At 39.3% G+C, this 21,208-nt stretch overlaps 1 protein-coding gene and 2 long non-coding RNA genes across 9 annotated transcripts in view; 1 reads left to right on the forward strand and 2 right to left on the reverse strand.

The window, feature by feature from the left end:
• Positions 1 to 18,106, forward strand: part of LOC135103537 (cytoplasmic tRNA 2-thiolation protein 1-like) — an 18,764-nt gene extending 658 nt beyond the window's left edge. For 2 of the 6 annotated variants that reach the window (XM_064009969.1, XM_064009951.1), the window contains exons 2-8: positions 1,470 to 1,526; positions 1,638 to 1,764; positions 5,855 to 5,959; positions 6,916 to 7,034; positions 8,570 to 8,758; positions 9,916 to 10,120; positions 17,761 to 18,106. In XM_064009969.1, the coding sequence (XP_063866039.1) occupies positions 1,479 to 1,526; positions 1,638 to 1,764; positions 5,855 to 5,959; positions 6,916 to 7,034; positions 8,570 to 8,758; positions 9,916 to 10,120; positions 17,761 to 18,065 (1,098 nt within the window). In that variant the 5' untranslated portion in view covers positions 1,470 to 1,478 and the 3' untranslated portion in view covers positions 18,066 to 18,106. Of the gene's footprint in view, positions 1 to 1,108; positions 1,227 to 1,469; positions 1,527 to 1,637; positions 1,765 to 5,854; positions 5,960 to 6,915; positions 7,035 to 8,569; positions 8,759 to 9,915; positions 10,121 to 17,760 lie in introns of all 6 variants that reach the window. The other 4 variants (XM_064009960.1, XM_064009977.1, XM_064009987.1 and 1 more) reach the window with 4 other exon arrangements.
• LOC135103573 (uncharacterized) lies at positions 16,384 to 16,886 on the reverse strand. The gene is made up of 2 exons (XR_010270117.1): positions 16,769 to 16,886; positions 16,384 to 16,634 (listed from the first exon to the last, which is right to left on the reverse strand). It is a non-coding gene; the product is annotated as an uncharacterized LOC135103573 (long non-coding RNA).
• LOC135103563 (uncharacterized) lies at positions 17,741 to 20,379 on the reverse strand. 2 transcript variants are annotated; one of them, XR_010270114.1, is made up of 3 exons: positions 19,796 to 20,379; positions 19,285 to 19,334; positions 17,741 to 17,900 (listed from the first exon to the last, which is right to left on the reverse strand). It is a non-coding gene; the product is annotated as an uncharacterized LOC135103563 (long non-coding RNA). The 2 variants fall into 2 exon arrangements; XR_010270115.1 differs by lacking the exon at positions 17,741 to 17,900 and adding an exon at positions 18,320 to 19,083 and having other exon boundaries at positions 19,796 to 20,378.
• Between the last annotated feature and the right edge of the window lie 829 nt (positions 20,380 to 21,208).

Here is a 21,208-nt window from a genome sequence, read left to right on the forward strand (position 1 = left end):
ATTTGGTGATTCTTTATAATAGGCCCTTCCCCCCATCCCTCAAGCAAGATTGGAAGCCTGGTGGGAAAATAGGATTTTAGGGTGGGCAAAATTTGGCTATTCATGAAATAGTCTAAGAATGAGATGCCATGTTTTGAAAATGGGAAATTTCTAGCTAAACCTAACTTAACCTAACTGATGGGGGGCCCTTTGCCCCTCCTGGATCCTCTCTTAAGGACACAAACCTATCCTAACTGGGGGTGATTTGCCACCCCTGAACTACCCTCAAGGACACTTACCTAACCTAATCTTACCTAACCTATCATAACTTAAACCCTCATGGGGGAGCTTTGCCTCCCCAGCTGACTGCAATCACTACATGTATACATGTAGTGATTGACCAAAAATAATTGATGTATTGCCTGAAAGTAAATAGTGTTCAATAATGTTTTAATATGTTATTAAAAAGACAGCTCTCATTGGCTGAAAGAAAGGGATACAAGTGAGCATGTGCCATTCCATACTGGAAACTAACATACTAACACATGTACTGATTGAACCAATGCAGGGTTCAGAGAGTGATGCAGAGCTCACAGGACTTTGAAAAATCTAAGACACAGCTCTTTCTTGGGGCTATTACATCCATATCAGACTTGTCCCCTAAAAGATTTGTTACATTTATTGCAAGACCACTGTGTGTCCTACGTAATATGTAAGTTTAATTATTTCATGTGACACGGACTTACCACAAAGAATAACCCATAATTAAAAATGCATTATATTTTTGCACAGAAAATAAAAGAATTGTATCAGTTTTTCACCAGTCTTAACATGGGTTTTCTTATTCTTATCAGATAGAGCTTCTCATTCTGAGTATTTTGATGCCCATATACATCCACCACATGTTATTTACAGTAAAATCCCTCTTATCCGGCATCAATGGGACCGCTGACATGCCGGATACTTGAATATTGCCGGATACTTGAATAGAAGTGAAATTATGTCCACAATCACCACCCTACACTCATGCATCTTACCATAACAAAGATCAGCTGATCTTAATCAGCAGCTGATCTGATCAGCTGCTTAAGTGTAAGCACAACTCGCTTCCTCTTTTCTACAACTTTAGGCATGATGAAGGCGTCAGGCGATAAACAGTGCACACGCGGGACTGAGTCACTGAGTAAACACAGTGCAGTGCGCCGCGGGTGGCGCGAAGCAGTGCACTCTGGTGGCGAGGAGACAAAGTATGCCTCGCGCGGGAATTTTAATCGATTTTATGAGTAGACATTGATTTTTTAGTGATTTTAAGGCTTGGGGAAAAATGTGCTGGATACTTAAAGCTGCCGGATATTCGAATGCTGGATGAGAGGGATTTTACTGTATAATGTTTATAATGCCTTTTCTGTCTAAGAAATATGAATGGTGTATTGGATTATTAATATTAACTAATATTTTATTATATTTTATTTATTTATTTTTTTTTCAAGATTGTAGCCATGCCAGTGAAGTGTACTGCAGGTTGTGGGAGTAATGCAGTTTTAAAGGTGGGAAACTATATTCATTTGTTGAAATTCCTTTCAAGGTCATATAAGAATTGTGAATTGATGGTTAAATTTGTATAGATAAATCAATTATATGAAAAATTGCTTTGACAGAGACCAAAGACAGGGGATGCGTTGTGTAAGGAGTGTTTCTTCCGAGCCTTTGAGGAGGAGGTTCACCACACCATTACAGCAGCAAAGCTTTTTGTGCCTGGCGACTATGTTGCTATTGCTGCATCAGGTATTGTTTGAGAAAGGCAACTTATTGTAAATAATGCTACCTGCAGATTTCACATAGCATTGTGCTTTATTAAACTCCTTGTCTCATGTATGCCAAATAGTTTTGTTTCATATAATGTTAAAGTTTTTAGTTTCTGGCTGGTACAGTGGAAGCATGCACAGTTGTTATTCAACTCCCACTCAGGCTCAAATCTTTTCATTGTTGTGAAACGTCACTACTCCTGCAAACAATGGGTCAGGGTAGTTTAGTCAGCCAGCAAGTCTTCCTGCTGTTTCAGCCATAGTCTAGGCTGACTTGGATATTTGAAGAGGTGCACTGGATTACCCATCATGTATGTGATGAGTGGTTATAGTGTTCACACTTTCCCTTTAACCTTTATATTGGTATTTTTTTGTGGCCTCCATGTGCCTGCATAACAATCTTAATGAAACAAGGTATTAAATCATCAAGTCTTGTGTGGCAATCCAGGTCAGTTCCTTGCACCTAGATGTCCTTAAGATTATCAATAAAGCAACTTTCTTCAACAGGAAGATTCTTAAACACCTATCACTTCACAACCTTTCTGATTGCCAGTATGGGTTCTGTCAAGGCCACCTTACTGGTGATCTGGCTTTTCTTACTGAGTATGGATCATCCTTTTTTAGGGATTTTGATGAAACTTTTGCTATTTCGTTAGACATAGCAAAAGCTTTTGATAGAGTCTGGCATGAAGCTTTGATTTCCAAAATTACCCTCCTGCAGCTTTTATCCTTCTCTCTGTTACTTCATCTCAAGTTTCCTTCCTGATCATGCTATTGCTGATGTGGTAGATGGTCACTGTTCTTCTAAGTCTATTAACAGTGGTGTTCCTCAGGATTCTGTCCTGTCACCCACTCTCTTCCTATTATTTATCAATTATCTAAACCAAACTTCTTTTCCTATCCACTTCTGTGCTTATGATACCACCCTGCACTTTTCCATGTCTTTTTGAAGACATCCAACCCTTCAGGAAGTAAACAGTACATGCAGGGAAGCCACAGAATGCCTGACTTCTGATCTCTCAAAAATTTCTGATTGGGGCAGAGCAAACTTAGTATTGTTCAATGCCTCAAAAACTCAATTTCTCCATCTATCAACTCGACACAACCTTCCAGATAATTATCTCCTCTTCTTCAGTGACGCTCAACTGTCCCCCTTTTCTATACTGAACATCCTTTGTTTGTCTTTTACTTGCAATCTAAACTGGAAACTTCACATCTCATCTCTAGCTAAAACAGCTTCTCTGAATTTAGGTGTTCTGAGTTGTCTCTGCCAGTTTTTCTCACCCCCAGCTGCTAACTGTATAGAGGCCTTATCCATCCATTAATGGACTATGTGTCACAAAATGGGGGAGGGGGGAATCCACTTATACCATTCTTTTAGACAGGGTGAAATTAAAGGGTTTTCATCTTATCAATTCCTCTCCTCTAACTGACTGTCTTCATCCTTTCATTGCTGCAGTGTTGCATCTCTTGCTATCTTCTACTGCTATTTTCATGTTAACTGTTCTTTTGATCTTGCTCATTGCATGCCTCCGTTCCTCTTGTGGCCTTATTGCACAAGACTTTCTTCTTTCTCTCACTTATATTCTGTCCACCTCTCTAATCCAAGAGTTAACCAGTATTCCCAATCATTCTTCCCTTTCTTTGGTAAACTCATGGAACTCCCTGCTTGCTTCTGCATTTCCACCTTCCTATGGCTTGAACTCTTTCAAGAGGGAGGTTTAAAGGCACTTGTCCTTCAATTTTTGACAACTTGTTTTGAATCTGTTTAGTGACTGGCACCTCAGTGGGCCTTTTTTTTTTTTTTTCTTATAATTTTGTTGCCCTTGGTCCCTCCTACATAAAAGAAAAAAGAAATGAATTTGCTTCATGTCTAGAGAATTCCCAGGCCACACAGGATGCACACTTGCTTATCTAACAAATATTCCATAGCCTTTTTCTTCTAGTATGGTCTAGTGCCTTGTATAAAGAGGTTGTAGGCATGGATGTCAAAAATCATCTTGCAAAATGTCAATGTAGTGATCTCCATCCATTTTGACATTCTTTGGTAGGTCATGCAATCCTCCATAGCCATTCTCTTCACTTTCAAGCAGCTCCAAATCATGAAAAAGTGATGATGTGAAATGGCTGAGGCTCAAGGGGGGGGGGGGAAGGATTCATGTATGAGGGCCTCTTCCCAAGCCTCTGTGCACTACACTTCAAAAGACTTCTCTCCAGTCTTCATAAGTTAAATCTTTGTATACCAGATATTTGTTATATGCAAGGGTTACTTTCTGTGAAAAGCTTGCATTATGAGAATTTGCATATATTGAACCTATCATCACATTAATTATGTTCCATGACCTGATTTTGAACCCTCTGAATATTTATTCCAACACCATTTAAAAAAATAAAGCACTAAAGCAACAGTAAAACACATTAGTAAAGATAAATTGTAAAATATGATATGAAAAGACATTGGAAACAAAACAAAAAGTTAGAAATTGTGGGTTGTGTGGTGCGAGTTGGCCACCCTACCTCACCAACCAGTCGCACTACTGCTGCTGCTTGCATAATAAGGAATTTTTCTCGCATGTTGAGAATACTTGGCACATTTAGGTTAGTTGCATATGATAGAATTAACATATTTTGAACTTGCATGTATTGAATACCTGGTGTATTTCTTCATGAGAATAAGAGATACAGCTTGTATTTTATGAGTTAGAAGGCATTTGCTTCTTTTTAGCTATTAAAGGTTGCTCTTTATAACACTGCCACAGGTGTCAGGATAAGCTTGCTTCTGTTGTGTTGTTGTGATGTGTGGAGTCTTCAACACTTGCTTCTTCATAAGCTTGTCCATTGCTGTTGTTGTCTTTCTGAAACACCCAGGTACAGATTTATGCGGTAGGTTTTCACCTTTTGGGAAATTAGTTATTTTAGAAATAAGGCTGGAAATGTCTGTCTTCCCTTTTTTCCTGAATGCTAACAACTTTCATTGACACACTTTTTTTGCCTGGTTCAGGGCATGACTCGGCTTTTCTCTCTCATTGAGCTTATGGCCCATTCGTGTGTGGGTGGATGGCACCACACAAGATAATGAAAGGAAAAGTAACAATTTTTTAAATTTTATTTATTAGCTTGTTAATGAATAGATAACATTAATATTGGTTAAGAGTGTTAGAAATATCAAACTCAATATGTTGTAAACTTTAGATTATATAAACTTACATCGTTTGCTCCTTCTAATTTCACAGTACTCATGCAGCCTCAATACACACATTGGCAATAATTATAATTTTCAGTTATACACTCTGCCTTCCAGCATGAGTGAACATGGAATCTACATCCTTATTACTCCTCTACTGGAAGTAATACAATTAATTTATGCACGTCTTGTGACAGTATATCACTCAGACAGTCATAAGTTATTCCTGGCTTTGAATCTTGTACCATAGTCACATCCCTTACATTGTTATCACATCCTGGTTCTGCTACTGTTACTTCTTCTAACTTCCATTTCCCTTCAAGTGCATAACTATCCTGTATTGGCACAATGTCTCCTGGTATAACACGCCACTTTTCTCTGACTATCAGTGTAGAAAAATTATCTCTGTTGGAGTTTTTGCTATGAACTTCAATCTAGATTTTGCTAATAGTGTTCCATTCCACACAGGTGATGTCACACTTGCTCTTCATAGAATAAGGTCATATGGGCATAAATAGTAGTCAAGCTCTAAATTGATGGCAGGTTTAATTCTGATTGGCTTTTCATTCAAAAAGTTGCTTGTTTCAAACAAAATTTGTAGTTCTCCAAAAGTTGGAATACATTCACTTACAGCAAGAGTTAAAGTTCTTTTTATTAATCTGTTTAAATCCTCATTGCACCTGTTTTGCTCTTTGAGTTCCATTTGCTAACAGACTTCAAATGTTTAATAATAGGAAAATTTCTTTTAAGAATGATGATGTTTATAGTAATCTTTTGCAGCAAGAAGTCTCAAGAACTATTCCTGTATATTGATTGCCCCTTTGATAAATAAACACATTGCACTGCTTTGCTGCTATTTTTGTTAAGTAGTTGATTTTCCTTGCAGGAGGCAAAGACTCCACTGTACTGGCATATGTCATGAAGCTTCTTAATGATCGGTACAACTATGGCCTGAAGCTGGTGCTGCTCTCTGTTGATGAAGGAATCACTGGTAAGTTAGGTTGGTAGGAAGTGCCAACCAGGTTAGGGCTTGTTGTTGATCAAGTTAAAAATTTAGTGATGTGTAGTGTTCAGCTCAACTTTCATAAAAACTTTGTTGTGCATATTTATTGATTTATGTAAACACAGTTTTCAAGAAACTGCAGATTTTTTAGGTGCTAGAGCATTTTAAATGTTAAATGTGTGGTGGATGACAGAGAATGATGGAAAAATTTTTAGGTTTGAATTAGTAAGATAAAAGTTAGTAATAAAGCCATGAAGGTATGATTTTAAGGGAGCCTTTAGCTGGATGAGTGTAATTTATAGAAGGCACTGCTGTTGATATTCAGGATCTGAAGTTTAGTGGAACAGCTAAGGTAAACCACTAGCAGTATGGTTTGTGTGTATAGTTACATAGATCGTTAGATTGAGAATATCAGTTTGATATCATCATTCATTAGTGTCAGATATTTATGCTTTGCTCTTTTTTGGGAAAACTTTCAAGGGAAGCTCATTGTAAAATATATTCTGGATACTCTTTTTTTTTTTTTTTTTTTTTTTTTATAAATTTATACTACCTCATACCTCATCCCATCTACTTTGAATAATGTTCCCTCTTTTCCTTCATGAGAGCTCTGATAGAAGTGAATGAAACTAATATTGAGTGAGGAGAAAGAGGATACAAGTTATGAATTGTCATTGTGTTCCTTATAAACATCAACATCTGTCACCAAAACATTGAGTTGTCAAGCTTTGTAAAACCCAATATGCCAAGAAAATGGTGAACAAATTAATTAAAGAAGAAAATTTAAAATACTGCCACCATTTCTAGGACTCAAACTACTCAATGCTTGAACTGTAGGGAGGAATCAGGAGTGTCCCATGAGTGGTGCCTCTCCAATTATGTTGTGTGTGTGTGTGTGGAATTCCCTCAGGTTTCTTTATAACACACATGCTGGGTGCCCTCAGGTTACCGGGATGACAGCCTAGAAACAGTGAAGCGCAATGAGCAGCAGTATGGAATTCCTCTTAAGGTAGTGTCATATGAGGAGCTTTATGGCTGGACTATGGATCGCATTGTGCAGCAGGTAAGGACTGCTAATACTTGTACAATTATGCACAAAAGGAGTGAGGCTAAAGGAAGACCACAAATAGGATGGGTTGACAGTGTGAAGAGAGTATTGGATGATGTGTTGAGTAAGGTAGGATGATTGTAAACAGTAGGAATGAATGGGGAACAGTTGTGGATGCATGAATGGTGATACAACATTAAGGGGATTTAGTCTGATTATCTGATTTGTTCAGATACAAAGAAGGAAATGGGTCTCATTGTTGTCATCTGATGCAGAGAGAGCTGGTTACACATCACAACTGACCCATGATCAGTGTGGGTAGTGAGGGTCAGTTCCTTCTTACTAGAAGCCTTGAGTCCAAGATGTGAGAAATGCTTGTTAATGTGAACATATGCATGAAATCACCTTGTCTCACTCACCCCTCCTTTGTTGTGGATATCAGCCTTATATTTTGCTAGACACAGTGGAGTCTCTTTAATCAGAGATTCATGGGACTTTCAAAAGTTCAGGTAATTAGTTTTTTCTTGATAAAATATGAGGCATCCAGAAACAGAGGGGCATCTGCTCCACTTTTACTAGTTTTGAGTTAAGCATGGATCCTGAAAGGTGTAACCCACCTCTATGTGTTTACAAAGGTTGTAAGTGAAATTTGCCCTTATAGTAGCCACACAGAGGGTAGAGCGTCGCTTACATTTTTGTTGAGTTGTATGCAGACCAACTCTGTATTCATGGAGTCAGAGAGATACACACACACACCAGAGGCAGGCAGCCAATCATTGCACTGCTCATTCAACACACCTACCAGCTCTGCCAATGACCACACATTCTCCTCATTAAGAGACCCTGCTCACACTGTCTGTTACACTCTTGGATTATACCCTGATTTTTGTATGTTATACTTCATAACAATGTATTCTTCTGACACTGAAAGTGACAGCAATGTACCAGGGCTTTCTCGTAAGAACCTGAAATGCTTGGAATCATGGAAAGTAGTGCAAAGGAAGGCCAGGCAAGACTCTGGCAAGGATTACATAGCCACAACAGTATCTGAGATGTCACTCCTATGTCATTGTATAAATGAAAACACAGAGATCTCCCATCTCTTGTTTCATTAATTTTAGTTAACTTTTAAATGCAGAGAATACAGTAACAATGTTTTTTCAGTCAGACAGTGTGTAGCAAGGCTCCTGAATCCTTTATTACAGGAGGCTGAGGATATTCATTTTGTTTGTTCTAGGGATGGTTTCTGAGACAGGTGGAGACTCAATATAGTCAGTATTTCTTAACTGCAAAGAGTTCTGTGCTGATCCATCCATTCCTCAAATTAGTTTTAAGAAGAACTGGCAGCATTTTTTTTTTTTTTTGAGAGAGCTTTTAACACTTTCCTTGTAAATCTAATGTTTGGTTTCACACATGAAAATTTATTCGATGCTAATGTTTCAGAATATATTTTGTATTCTTTTGATGTTTTGTATATATTTTTAGTGTATATTTCCAAGTTTTCTGTCTATCTGTTAGAAACCCTTACCATGTCTTAATAAATCTTGCAGACAGGCCGCCGAAGCAACTGTACATTTTGTGGAGTGTTCCGGCGACAGGCCCTGGACCGGGGAGCTGCCCTGCTGGGGGTGGACAAGATTGTCACGGGACACAATGCAGATGATATTGCTGAGACTGTCCTAATGAACATCCTGCGTGGGGACGTGGCCAGACTGCAGAGGTGTACTGCCATTGTTACGGTCTGTGATGTCCAGTCTTGGCTTCCTTGGCAGCTGGATGGTCTTATAATTAGTGGTAGATCATTGTCATAGTTTTGAGAGGGTCCATATATGCTTGCCGTTATTGATCATATTGACTTAATGGTAGATTGCCAAGTTGTCCAGTCTTTCACAATCTTCCTTAACCTAGATCCCTGATGTCATTCTGAACCACTTTATTACAACTTTTCTTGAGTCAACCTCTAAAAACACATGTTCACATTTCTAACTTTTTCACCATAATACTCTTCTCAATCCTCTCAACATGCTCAAGCCATCTTTGTCTACCTCTCCTCCTCCTCGGTCACCATCCATGAATGCAAGTCTTTTGGGTGCTCTATACATCATAGCAACCATCCTCATCACCATCTGCCTTGGCCTGTGCAGATTCACTGGTCAGGTTTTGTCTGCTAGCAGCATTACACTTCCTACACAGGCCACATGAGTGCCCCTTGGAGTTAGAAGAATCCCCTAATGTCAGTAAATGCAACATTTCCCTCAATTTCCTCCACCTACAGCTAATTTTCATCTCTATACTAGCAGTTATTCTAGTGCCTGCTCTAACTGCATCTCCAAAAAGAAAATTCCCCTATATAATCCAAGGACTATGAAAACCAATTTGTTTCTGCTTATTCCTCCCATAGACATTGCACATTTAAGTTATGAAAGAATTGCCACCAGACATAAATTTCAGTAAAGACTTCAATGAACAAACACTTTAAAAGAATGAGATTTTGAAATGAGTATATTTGTTTTAGGTCACATTTCTGTCATTCCCCCCTTTCTGTCTTCTGATTCATTTTGTATTAAGTTTGTATATAACTTTTGTTTGATTCATTTTTGAAGGCACCAGCTGAAACTAGCCAGTTTGTTAAATACTGAACGTGATCTTTGTTACTTGTGATGTGTAATACTTCAAATTAGTGAATACCAAATTTCATTTGCCGACCCAGGAAGTTAATCAATGTAGACCTATTGACTAAGATTTCTCTGTGAAGTGTCTTAATTACTATATTAATTGGATATTCTGAATTATGGTGCTTTTCAATAATGTAAGATGTTTCAATAGTTGAAAGCAAGCATGACTTTTTGCTTTCTAAGGAACAATATGAAGTACCTGACATTTGTTTTTTCCTCAGGGTTCAGAGGGAGCCATATCAAGGTCCAAACCTTTCAAGTACACTTATGAGAAAGAAATTGTGATGTATGCTTACTTCAAGAGGCTTGATTACTTCTCAACAGAGTGTATCTATTCCCCAAATGCTTACCGGGGCCACGCTCGAGTCTTCCTCAAAGATTTGGAGAAGGTGCGGGCAACCTCCATTATTGATGTGATACACTCAGGTAAGTTTGAGCATGAGAGTACTGGAGTTATTTCAAAGATGTCTTTTCAGGATAGAAATGGATAAGGTTTCCAAGAGAAGTGAAGATAAAAAAAACTATTGTACAGGAAGTCAGTTACAGTAAAGAATTCCTTTTTATTGGATGCAATGATGTAATCTCAGGGATGTGGGACACAGGAAGTGGAAGTGTTTGTATTTTGTGTAACCCCACCACCACCCCTCTGTGTATGTTGCACAGGCTCAGGCTCTTTCTGCCATGGCCATCATCATGGGAGATGCTCTTGGAGGGAGTGAGATGACAGAGATAGATAGATAAAGGGAATCTTCTTACGTTGATGTTCTTTGCTCAGTTTTGTTTCATAGGAATCTTAGAAAATGGTAATTTTCACTTAGGTCATGACACCCTACAAAAGCCTTCATACAGATTGGGATGGAAGCATCAGAGGCACATTGGTTTTTTCACATTTTGACTCCACTACTCCCCAGATTTTTTTCACATTTTGACCACTACTCCAGATTTTTTCACATTTTCACCACTACTCCCCAGATTTTTTCACATTTTGACCACTACTCCCCAGATTTTTTCACATTTTGACCACTACTCCCCAGATTTTTTCACATTTTGACCACTACTCCCCAGATTTGTTCACATTTTGACACCACTACTCCCCTCCTCTCACTAATGAACGGAGGTAATGGAGGACATCAAGGTACTGGGAAAAGGAGGAAGGGATGAGTGGGAGAGCTTAAAGAGGGATGGATGGGGGGGAGGAAAGAGGGTGTTCCAGAGGCCATTGAGGAAAATGTGTATATACATTGAAATCTGTTCCTGTACATTGACAGTGTGAATGCTTTTGCAGGATGTCAGGCCCTTGTCTGAAATCTCACTAAGCCATACATTATGCAGAGGACAAAATATGAAAAGCTAAGTGAAAATCCTATTTATTTCTGATGCCTCATTCCCTATTAAAAGTTTCATGCTGGGTGGGGAGAGGAGAGGAAGGATAAGAAGACAGTGGGGGGGCTGCAGAGAGGAGGAGGAAGGAAGGCAGGGAGGGGGTGTTGCAGAGAGAAGGTTCCAAAGATCAAAAGGCTCCTGAGAAAGGTTAGGGCACATGGGATAGATGGGAGGGTGTTAGGCAGGATAGAGGGTCATGGCTTAGCGACAGGCAACAAAGAGTTGTAATAAATGGCTTGAAATCCAAGTGGGGTCATGTAATTAGTGGGGTGTCACAGGGATCAGTATTAGGGCCATTGTTATTTCTAATATATATCAATGACTTAGTGGAATTAGTAGTGATGTTAGTAAACTTGTGGATGACAAAGATAGGTAGATTAATTAGGTCAGTATTGGATGCCATTGCCTTGCAGGCAGATTTAGATAGGATGAACGAATGGACGGACAGATGGCATAGGTAGAGGAAACCCACACAGTAGGTACAGGGTACGAGAAGATTTAGGAGTTATAGTTAGCTCTGAACTCCGTCTAGGAAAACAGTGCAATGCATACAGGCCAGAAATGGCGAATAGGGTAGCTCTGAACTCCATCTAGGAAAACTGCAATGCATAGACAGGGCAAATATGGTACTAGGATTAATTTTTAGGAGTGTTAAAAGTAGAAGGCAAATAGGGTACTAGGATTCAATTTTAGGAGTGTTAAAAGTAGAAGGCCGGAAGCAATATTAAAGTTATACTTGGCACTGGTCAGACCTCATCTAGACTACGCTGTGCAGTTCTGGTCCCCACATTACAGGAAAGATATAGGTCTATTAGAATCAGTACAGAGGAGAATGACTAAAATGATACAGGGGATGAGGAGTATTCCTTACGAGGCAAGATTGAAGTTGTTAAATTTACATTCTTTAGAAAGACGTAGGTTAAGAAGGGACTTGATAGAAGTCTTTTATACCACTTAAGGTTATTATAACAAAGGCAATGTAAGCCAAATTCTTAGGATCAGCAACCAGGATATACGTAACAAGAAATAACTGATTCAAACCTGAAAAATTTAGGTTTAGGAAGGAGATGGGAAAAAATAGGTTCTCTAATAGTGGTAGATGACTGGAACAGACATGGTAATCATGTTAGTGCTAGGACATTAGAGAGCTTTAAGAGAAGATTAGACAGATTTATGGATGGGGATAATAGACGGAAATAGGTAGGTATATTTCATACAGGGACTACTGCCACGGGTAAGCCTGGCCGCTTCTTGCAGCTTCCCTTATTTCTTATGTTCATATGAGATGGAGGGGACAGGGAGGGGGCTGGGAGATAAAGAGGATTGAGATGGTGAGGGCAAGATGGGGGAGGGTGGGCATTTACTGTGCAGTATTACCAAGACAGTCATTTTTAAACTGGGTAAAAAAAAAAGATGGGGAGGGGGGGCAGTTCCTGTGACAGTAAAACTAAACTGAGTAAACCAGGGGGGCCAGTTATTGTGACAGTAAAACCGAGTAAACCAGGAGAGGCCAGTTACTGTGACAACTCTATAGTTTTAAACTGAGTAAACCAGGGGGGTCAGTTACTGGGACAGTAGAGTAAAACTAAACTGAGTAAACCAGGGGGACCAATTATTGTGACAGTAGAGTAAAATTAAACTGAGTAAACCAGGGGGCCAGTTACTGTTATAGTAAAATTAAACTAGTTTAAACTAGTAAAACTAGTTACTTTGCTAATTGGGGATGTTCCTGGATGCATTGCAGCTTGATGCAAGAAGTTCAAGGAGTAAAAAAGTTAATTGGTAGCAATAATTTCCTGTTCATGGATGCACTGCAGCTTTATGCAAGCAGTACAAGGAGTAAAAAGCTAATTGCTGGCCATAATTTCCTGGATGCACTGCAGTTTCATGCAAGGAGTAAAAATGCAGGAAAAATTTATTGTAACTTAACAGAATTACAGTAATTTTTAGTCCTTAAATTCAGTGGCGGCTCGTCAATAGGGACTGCGAGACTGCAGCCCCCTCCCCCCCAGTGGATTTCTAGGATTAACGAAAATAATGTTAATTTATTTATGTTTGATTATCATTCACATGGAAACACAAATTCTCATATGTTTATATGAAAAAAAATACTGCAAAACAATGAGGAAGTACAGAAATTATTTACTATTTAATGATACGAAAGCGGGGAGAAATGGGGGGAGGGGAGGCTTCCCGGGCGGAATGGCGAGTGTGGAGTGCTGCCTGACAAGTTAACGTCAGTGTGTAGCGTATATGGGTGGTGTTAGTACGCGGCTGTTTCAATTCCCAGCCTGACAGACTTGTTTTTTTTTTTTTTTTTTTTTTTTTTGTGTAACCACGCCTACACAGTGGCTGCCAAGGCTTACCCATGATTTAAACCTTCTTTAGTTGGTAATGAGGAAGGCGTAGGGCTCTAGCAGTGGACACCAGAAGGCAGCAGTGGGTGAAAACAAGCAAAATAAAGAAAAGTTTGGCTGTGAGAAGGTGCTAGACAGCCAGCCATAGTGACAAGGAGGCAGGAAGATAGGTCACCACCACCACCACCATCACCACCACAGGGAAGTAAGGTCAGGAAGTGTTAGAATAAATTTAGGTAACTTAACGTAACTTTTTAATGAATAACTGAACAATCCACGGTTTTAACTCATTTTAACGCATCTCATCTAACCTCCAGCACAATATATCCCTGTGTCAGCCTCGTCTCGTTACTAAAAACCGTAAAATTTAACTTAATGAAAATGTAAACAATCTGGGTCATCTCTATTAATCACCCATTATCTATCTTATTTGTGAGTGTTTTAAACCAATACTGTCGCAAAGCGGAACCACATGACCAAGCTTTAATATCCGCTCGTTAGATATACCTGCCATTACTTAGTTTAAGTTTGGCAAGGGTTTAAATGAGTGAGAAGGGTTGGTCGTCCCCTCCACTGGCCCCCCACCGCCATCTTGGATAAGGCTCCCCAGCCCCCTCCGGTTCCAATATTTTTTTTATTTCCTAAGTATTTTATTTCGGCTTGTAGCTAAGATTTTATGGTTTGTAAAAATATTTAGTTGTTTTTTAAGTTATTTGAGCGCATGTGTTGCGTGAAAAGTGGTGATTTTGGCGTTGTTTTTGTGTAAATAAGAGGGCCGTTTTCGGCGTTTTTTTTTTACGGTCCCAAAACTAAATTTTTTATTTCAGCCTGTACTAGGTTCTTATTGGTTTTAAAAAATAGTTGGTGTTTTTTTTAGTGTGTTGCCGTCCCGCTCAGTGAAATGCGTGCACCGTACACTTGTTTTTATTCGTGTTCAACTTCCAATAATATTGAATTTTTTTTTCGGTAGATTTTTTATTTGTGCTTGTAGCTCACTTTAAATGGTTTTAAAAAATAGTTCAGATTTTTTAAAGTATTTTCCGTTATGTTTAAGCCAGAATGGGTGGACATTTGAACGATTTGAAATGGGGTGAAGGTTCCAACAGTTTCCAGATACTTCTTTTTAAATATCTTTAATACTACTGCGTTTTGAAATGTGTTGTTATATGTGGCATTAGTTAAAATGTGTGGCAAGTCTGAATTTATAAAGCATTCCTGTCTAGCTGCGTTTTTTAGAGGGGTCATTTTCAAAATGAAATACGTACGTACGTAAATAACGGTCGCTGTGACGTCATCAACCCCAGCCGTGACGTCATCAGAGTGGTACCTTCCCTAACTCCCTTCCAGTCCCTCCGAGTAAATATTCAGTTTTTTTTTTTTTTCAAGGTATTTCAAGGTGTGTGTGTGTGTGTGTGTGTGTGTGTGTGTGTGTGTGTGTGTGTGTGTGTGTGTGTTGCCTTATTTTTCGTTGTACAGATGGTGATGCAGTGTGTGTTGCTTTGTCTTTCGTTGTACAGATTGTTATGCAGTGTGTGTGTGTGTGTGTGTGTGTGTGTGTGTGTGTGTGTGTGTGTGTGTGTGTGTGTGTGTGTTGCCTTGTCTTACGTTGTACAGATGCTTATGCAGTGTGTGTGTGTGTGTGTGTGTGTGTGTGTGTGTGTGTGTGTGTGTGTGTGTTGCCTTGTCTTTCGTTGTACAGATGCTTATGCAGTGTGTGTGCGTGTGTGTGTGTGTGTGTTGCCTTGTCTTTCGTTGTACATATGCTTATGCAGTGTGTGTGTGTGTGTGTGTGTGTGTGTGTGTGTGTGTGTGTGTGTGTGTGTGTGTGTGTGTGTGTGTGTGTTGCCTTGTCTTTCGTTGTACATATGATTATGCAGTGTGTGTGTGTGTGTGTGTGTGTGTGTGTGTGTGTGTGTGTGTGTTGTCTTTCGTTGTACATATGCTTATACAGTGTGTGTGTGTGTGTTGCCTTGTCTTTCGTTGTACATACGCTTATGCAGTGTGTGTGTGTGTGTGTGTGTGTGTGTGTGTGTGGCCTTGTCTTTCGTTGTACATATGCTTATGCAGTGTGTGTGTGTGTGTAGCCTTGTCATTCGTTGTACATATGCTCTCTCTCTCTCTCTCTCTCTCTCTCTCTCTCTCTCTCTCTCTCTCTCTCTATATATATATATATATATAAACCTAAATTCTGCAAACCTAAATTCTGCTGTATTTGGAAAGTGGCAGTTTTGCATAATATTTGGAATAATTACATATGTACGATAACTTTACCAGAAGTACAATAATTTCAACCTGTGTAGTACGATAATATGACCAAAACAATCTGGCCAACGCTGGTGTGGACTGCGTCCAGCTCAGTCTTGTCTCGGCCGTTGTTGTGGCTCGGTGAGTGTTCTTGTGTCGGTCTTATTTTTTCGATCGTGTTTTTCAATTTGTCAGGGATGATTTTAAAATATTATTGATCAGTGATGGCTTGTGCTCAATCTTGATTATCTTAGATTGAGTAAAATCACAGAAACATCGTATAAAATAGTATTTTTCTTTTCTTTTCCCACGTAGGCCTAGCAGTATTTTGCAAAATGGCACAAGAAGCAAAGACGGTTTCTGCATTGAAAGAACTCAATTTTTCAATTTTCAATTCATTGATCTGTTTGCACAAAACAGGAACAGAAGAATGGACGTCCTTTTCAAATAGCCTAAGCCAGCACTAAGTAAGCTTGACTTCCTGTTACGATAAGACCTAAAGAATTAAATAATTATCTATCTTTATAATCTATCAATCAATGGTATGTTAAACAATAACAATAAATGCATTTAAGATTTTATTTGTCTGAATGTGAGACAGCCCCCCCATCAGTAACAGTCACGAGCCGCCACTGCTTAAATTTTACCTCAGACTCTCTGGAGAAACGCACATTCCTTCCACTACAATATAAATTTTATGTAAAAAAAAAAAAAAAAAAAAAGTCGGAGTCAGAACTCTTAACACACAAGGCAGCTCATAGCCAGCCAACGCAAAGGTGGGAATAGGGCAGCAATTGGTAGACGATCTCACTGGTATTAGGAAGCAGTGGTGATTCCAGCCTAAGATCTTGTGGTGGTGGTGGTGGTGGTGGTGGTGGTGGTGGTGGTGGTGGCAGCAGCATACATGGCAGTAGCAACAGGAGCTGAGGGATGTAGTGGGGTGACAGTCAAGCCACCTGCATTAGAACAACACACATTACTAATTGTGTATATCCTATTTTATCATGGTTTCCATAAACTTGCCACCAAAATATATACATTTTAAATAAAACAAAAGGATCATCAAAAGCAACATCCTGGTGAGACCCACCTCCAACACCTGCTGGGCAGATAATGCAGTACAAATCAATGCTTTAAATAAATGTGCTACATGACCTAAAATACTACCTTTATTATTTGAAGAAGCCTGGCACAATACAATAATAAAAGTACCTACAAACCACCCTCTGCCTCCCTGTCCCTATTTTCCTCTCTTATCCACTGCATTGTTGTCAAATCCTCCTGTTCCACAATCATCCCTCCACCATGTATACCTGTAGATTACTTTATGCTGGAATGAGTTTACGAGGAACAATCATTTCTTGTATCTATTCCACCAGGTGCTGTATTTGCACGTAATCCCTACAATCAACTTTTTTCCATTCGTGTCACCCTTCATGAGAATCCTACTCCCTCTCCTCCTCCCCCCACTTTTTTCTTATTGGGCATTCAGATCATTTTAATATTTCTATTTTCTCTTGTACTTTTTCCTCCTTGCACATACAGGGACAACCTAATTACTCATACTTTTCCTACTGCCTACACTATCTTTGATCTCCACTCATGCCTTGCCACACTTCACATTCTTGTTCATGTAGTCAGTTTTTTAACTCTTTCAAGTCGTGTACTCCTGAAATAAGTAACCTTCCCTGTTGATACTATTATCCTGCTCTTCTCTGCTCAACTCTTCCATTAAAATAATAATATACCACTGAAAAGGATGATAGATAGGTTCCTCAAAACAGTGCTTGTACATATTCTTTCAATGAACCAAAGCATCTATAGGAAAAAGTGTTAGCTTCCCTTTGTACTTTTAGATTTCTCTGTATACAGATTTGATCGATAATACAGAATTCACTAACTCAATTTAGCATCAAATTTATAAATTATAGGACCTTAGTTGCATGGAAAGGAGAATGCCTATTGCTATGCTTTTTGGACAAGTTCATTTTAACTTTGAATGCTCACATTCTTCAAGCATGGAAACTTATCTAACAAAACTAATTAAAGGTGCCATCACTCATCCGTTTTGTTCCTTTGCAGGTGAAAGTTTCTCAGTGCGTGAGGGCGTGAAGATGCCCACCCAGTCCACTTGTGAGAGGTGTGGCCATGTGTCGTCTCAAGCGGTGTGCAAAGCCTGTGTTCTGCTGGAAGGCCTCAACAAAGGCAAGCCAAGGCTGGGCCTGGGGAAGTCATCAAAGGTTGAGGAACATTTGGCAAGCCAGTCCACAGATTCCTCTGGTACCACACAGTCACCCACAAAGGCACCACATGCAGCACAACCATCACTCTCAACCACACACTCAACACAAAATGCCCTCAGGAGTTTACATAATTTAGATTTCTAGCACTATATGAAATATTTTAATAAATCATGTTATGAAACCATTATATTTGTAAAATTAAACCTCCATAAAGAAAAGGTATAAAGAAAAGGTATAAAGTGGGAGAGCAATACTGCCTTGAGTACCATTAATTTTGCCAACAATCTTGATTAGCATTAAAATACAATGCTTTAATTTGGAGAGCTGACAGATGACAAACTTGTGTAAAAACTCACAATTAAAGCAATTTTGATAGAGGGATTTTAATAAGAATATAATTATGGAGAAAATGATTTTATAGAAATAGTTACTGAAAACGAACAATGGCAGGTAAATAGTCTTAAATGAACCACTCCTGATACAGGTTATTAAACAGTTTGAATGTATTGTGGACTATCCCATTTATTTCTGCATTGCTTGTTAATTATTTATTAGAACCTGTATTAGTGATGGTTTATCTCGGTCTCATTCAAAATTGGTTCAAATAATTTATTGGGTTGATGCATTTGAGGAATAAAAAATGCAGTAACCAAGGCTGACAGACACTTTCGTCTTGAACACTCCATGCTGTGGGCAGTTTTTAGTCATTGACCATGTATGGTTCAAGGGCGGGAAGAACCTTGTAGTGGCGCGATGAGCCCTGACCTCTCAGGCTAAGCGGGTGGAGGCTAAATACAAAAGAATATTTCTCGTGGAGGGGAATGCATCACGGTGTGAGGTCCTGAAAATGCAGGTTAAGCATCAACATTCCTACAAGGATTGGTGGTTGATTTTTATTTGAGGACGTATTTGATAATGACTGATGGTATTCCCTTTAATGCACGTGTCATTGCGTGCACAAGATGAATTGGAGGGGGTTCACACACTCCTCGCACGGCCCCTTGTGTTCGCCATCTACGATGCGCAAGGAACGCGGTGCCAGCATCCTTTCAATCGAACTACAGCGTGCGTTGAAAATAACATCTCTGGCATCATCTCTTTCCCGCTCAGGATACGATATAGACTATTTCTAGACCGAGACATCCGGGCAAGGCTTCTCTTCCTGCAGAACAAGAGTACAACTACCGTTATCTACGTAGGCATGCAGTCTGACTGGCGATAGGAGACTGTACCTGCACATACAATCACTTCTCGTACATTAACTGCCTATAGTCGAGCCCAACACTACCACATGGTCAATGATGGTTACATCATGGTTACTACTACACTATAACCAAGAAAAGCACGTTTGCTCCCTACTCACTCATGGATTCCGATACACTCCTTCATAAGCCCGATTCCGGATTCATCCTTCTGGAAAGTTACATTAAATCTATTATGCATGTTTATATGAAAACTAAATTTATCCTTCATTCACCTATCGTGCTTCCTATGGTATGATAACTAGGAGTGAACTAAAAACCCACTATCTGTACGTGAACTGACTGGGTAACTGACATCAAAAGTAGACACATTCGATAATGACTAGCCCACTACTTACAATTTAATTAACATTTCATCGTCCTTCAACAAGAACTAAATATTTAATATATATTGAACTACTAGCATTAATATCTGAGGGTTACACGAGGGCCAGAATAATTTAGTGAACTGATCTTACAGGTGATCTCTTCGTTGTGTAAATCACAACTTATAAGATGACGTAACATTTTACGCAGATGTAAACAGTCAATGTCTGGAAGTTAATAGACTAAGGTTACTTCCATAACATCTAAAGCACACACGCAAAATAAATCGCTTTAAAGCATCCTCACCTACAAATGCAGCTCTTGCGCACATACTAACCCATGTCCACACCACACCGCTCAACCACCAGACGGGAACTGAGCGCGAGACACAGAGGCGGCTCGACCGGACCTCCCTTCTGAAACACCGAAACAAACTCACAAACATTCGGAACTCCCTTTAGATGGCGCCGCGTTACACTGCTTACCAGTTATCTCCACTATTCAATACATGCTCTACTGATTACCGGCCTTTGCAAATGTGGTCATGGTTTTTGGTGATGGTTTAACAAGGATTCTGCATCATTGGAAAATAACACTACCTCTATGATAACACGACTAGTAATGTCTTTGGCATTTAAAAATAGTTTTTGTGAGAGCTCGAAGTGTTTCAGAATTACTAACCAAACAAGACCACTTAAACAACACTGAAGACCAGTCCTATAAACGAAACTGCAATGAACCACCTGTACGTTCTTTACTCATATCTCATCTGCCTCCGACTCATTGCAATCTCTTATTTGGGAAGCTGAAAGTCACCACATTAGGTAAGCATTTTTAATCTTCCATGTTGAGCAACAGACTAACCATTAGTTCTCGTTTCGTTATTGCTTTGAAGCTTTGAGTTGGTTGATGTCTCTCTCTCTCTCTCTCTCTCTCTCTCTCTCTCTCTCTCTCTCTCTCTCTCTCTGCAGAATAAATTTTTGTTTATGCTTCGTAACTTCAGAACTATACTTTCAAACATCTCTCCGTCTTATTTAGACTATTTTTAACAACTCTAGTGAGCATTTTCATGATTCTAGTGAAAGTCTAATGAAAATCTGCACCATTTCATTCAAGCTGACGTCCACTGATCTATGCTGAGAGTCTATGAAGTGTCAGATTTTATTACGAAATGGTCAACAGATCAGAGGATGTACGATTGAGGGAAATCAAACACAGTGGGAGTGAAGACAGAAGGTTACTCGATTTCTGATTATGACTGTACCGCATAACTGGCATACAAGCACTCCTCCTCCTCCTCCTCCTCCTCCTACACGTAATTCTCTTCCTTTATTCCTCCTCCTACTTGTACACGTAATTCTGGTCAGTTAGTTACACCTCTTAGAGCTCTCTCCAAATATATCGATAATGCAAGTCAGTGTGCATATATATTTTTCTTTTCAAATCAGCACTTGCACTTTAATTATCAGTTATGGCATGACTAGCAAACATACGTATTTTCGTGGCTAATCACCTCTTCAGATGTCGTAATTATCATACACATACAGACTGCCTACCAGAAAGATCTCACTTGATACTAGGACCAAAACCTGAACCACGCTACTTCACCCCCCCTCTCCCCATACTGTAAGGAAGAAAATAATGGATCCATTTTTTTCATACTGATAATTTCCCTATGCCAAATGATCAGCCGGCTTCTCATATGCGGTATTCCTCATT

This window comes from Scylla paramamosain, chromosome 1, assembly GCF_035594125.1.
Source record: "Scylla paramamosain isolate STU-SP2022 chromosome 1, ASM3559412v1, whole genome shotgun sequence".
Lineage (NCBI taxonomy): Eukaryota > Metazoa > Arthropoda > Malacostraca > Decapoda > Portunidae > Scylla > Scylla paramamosain.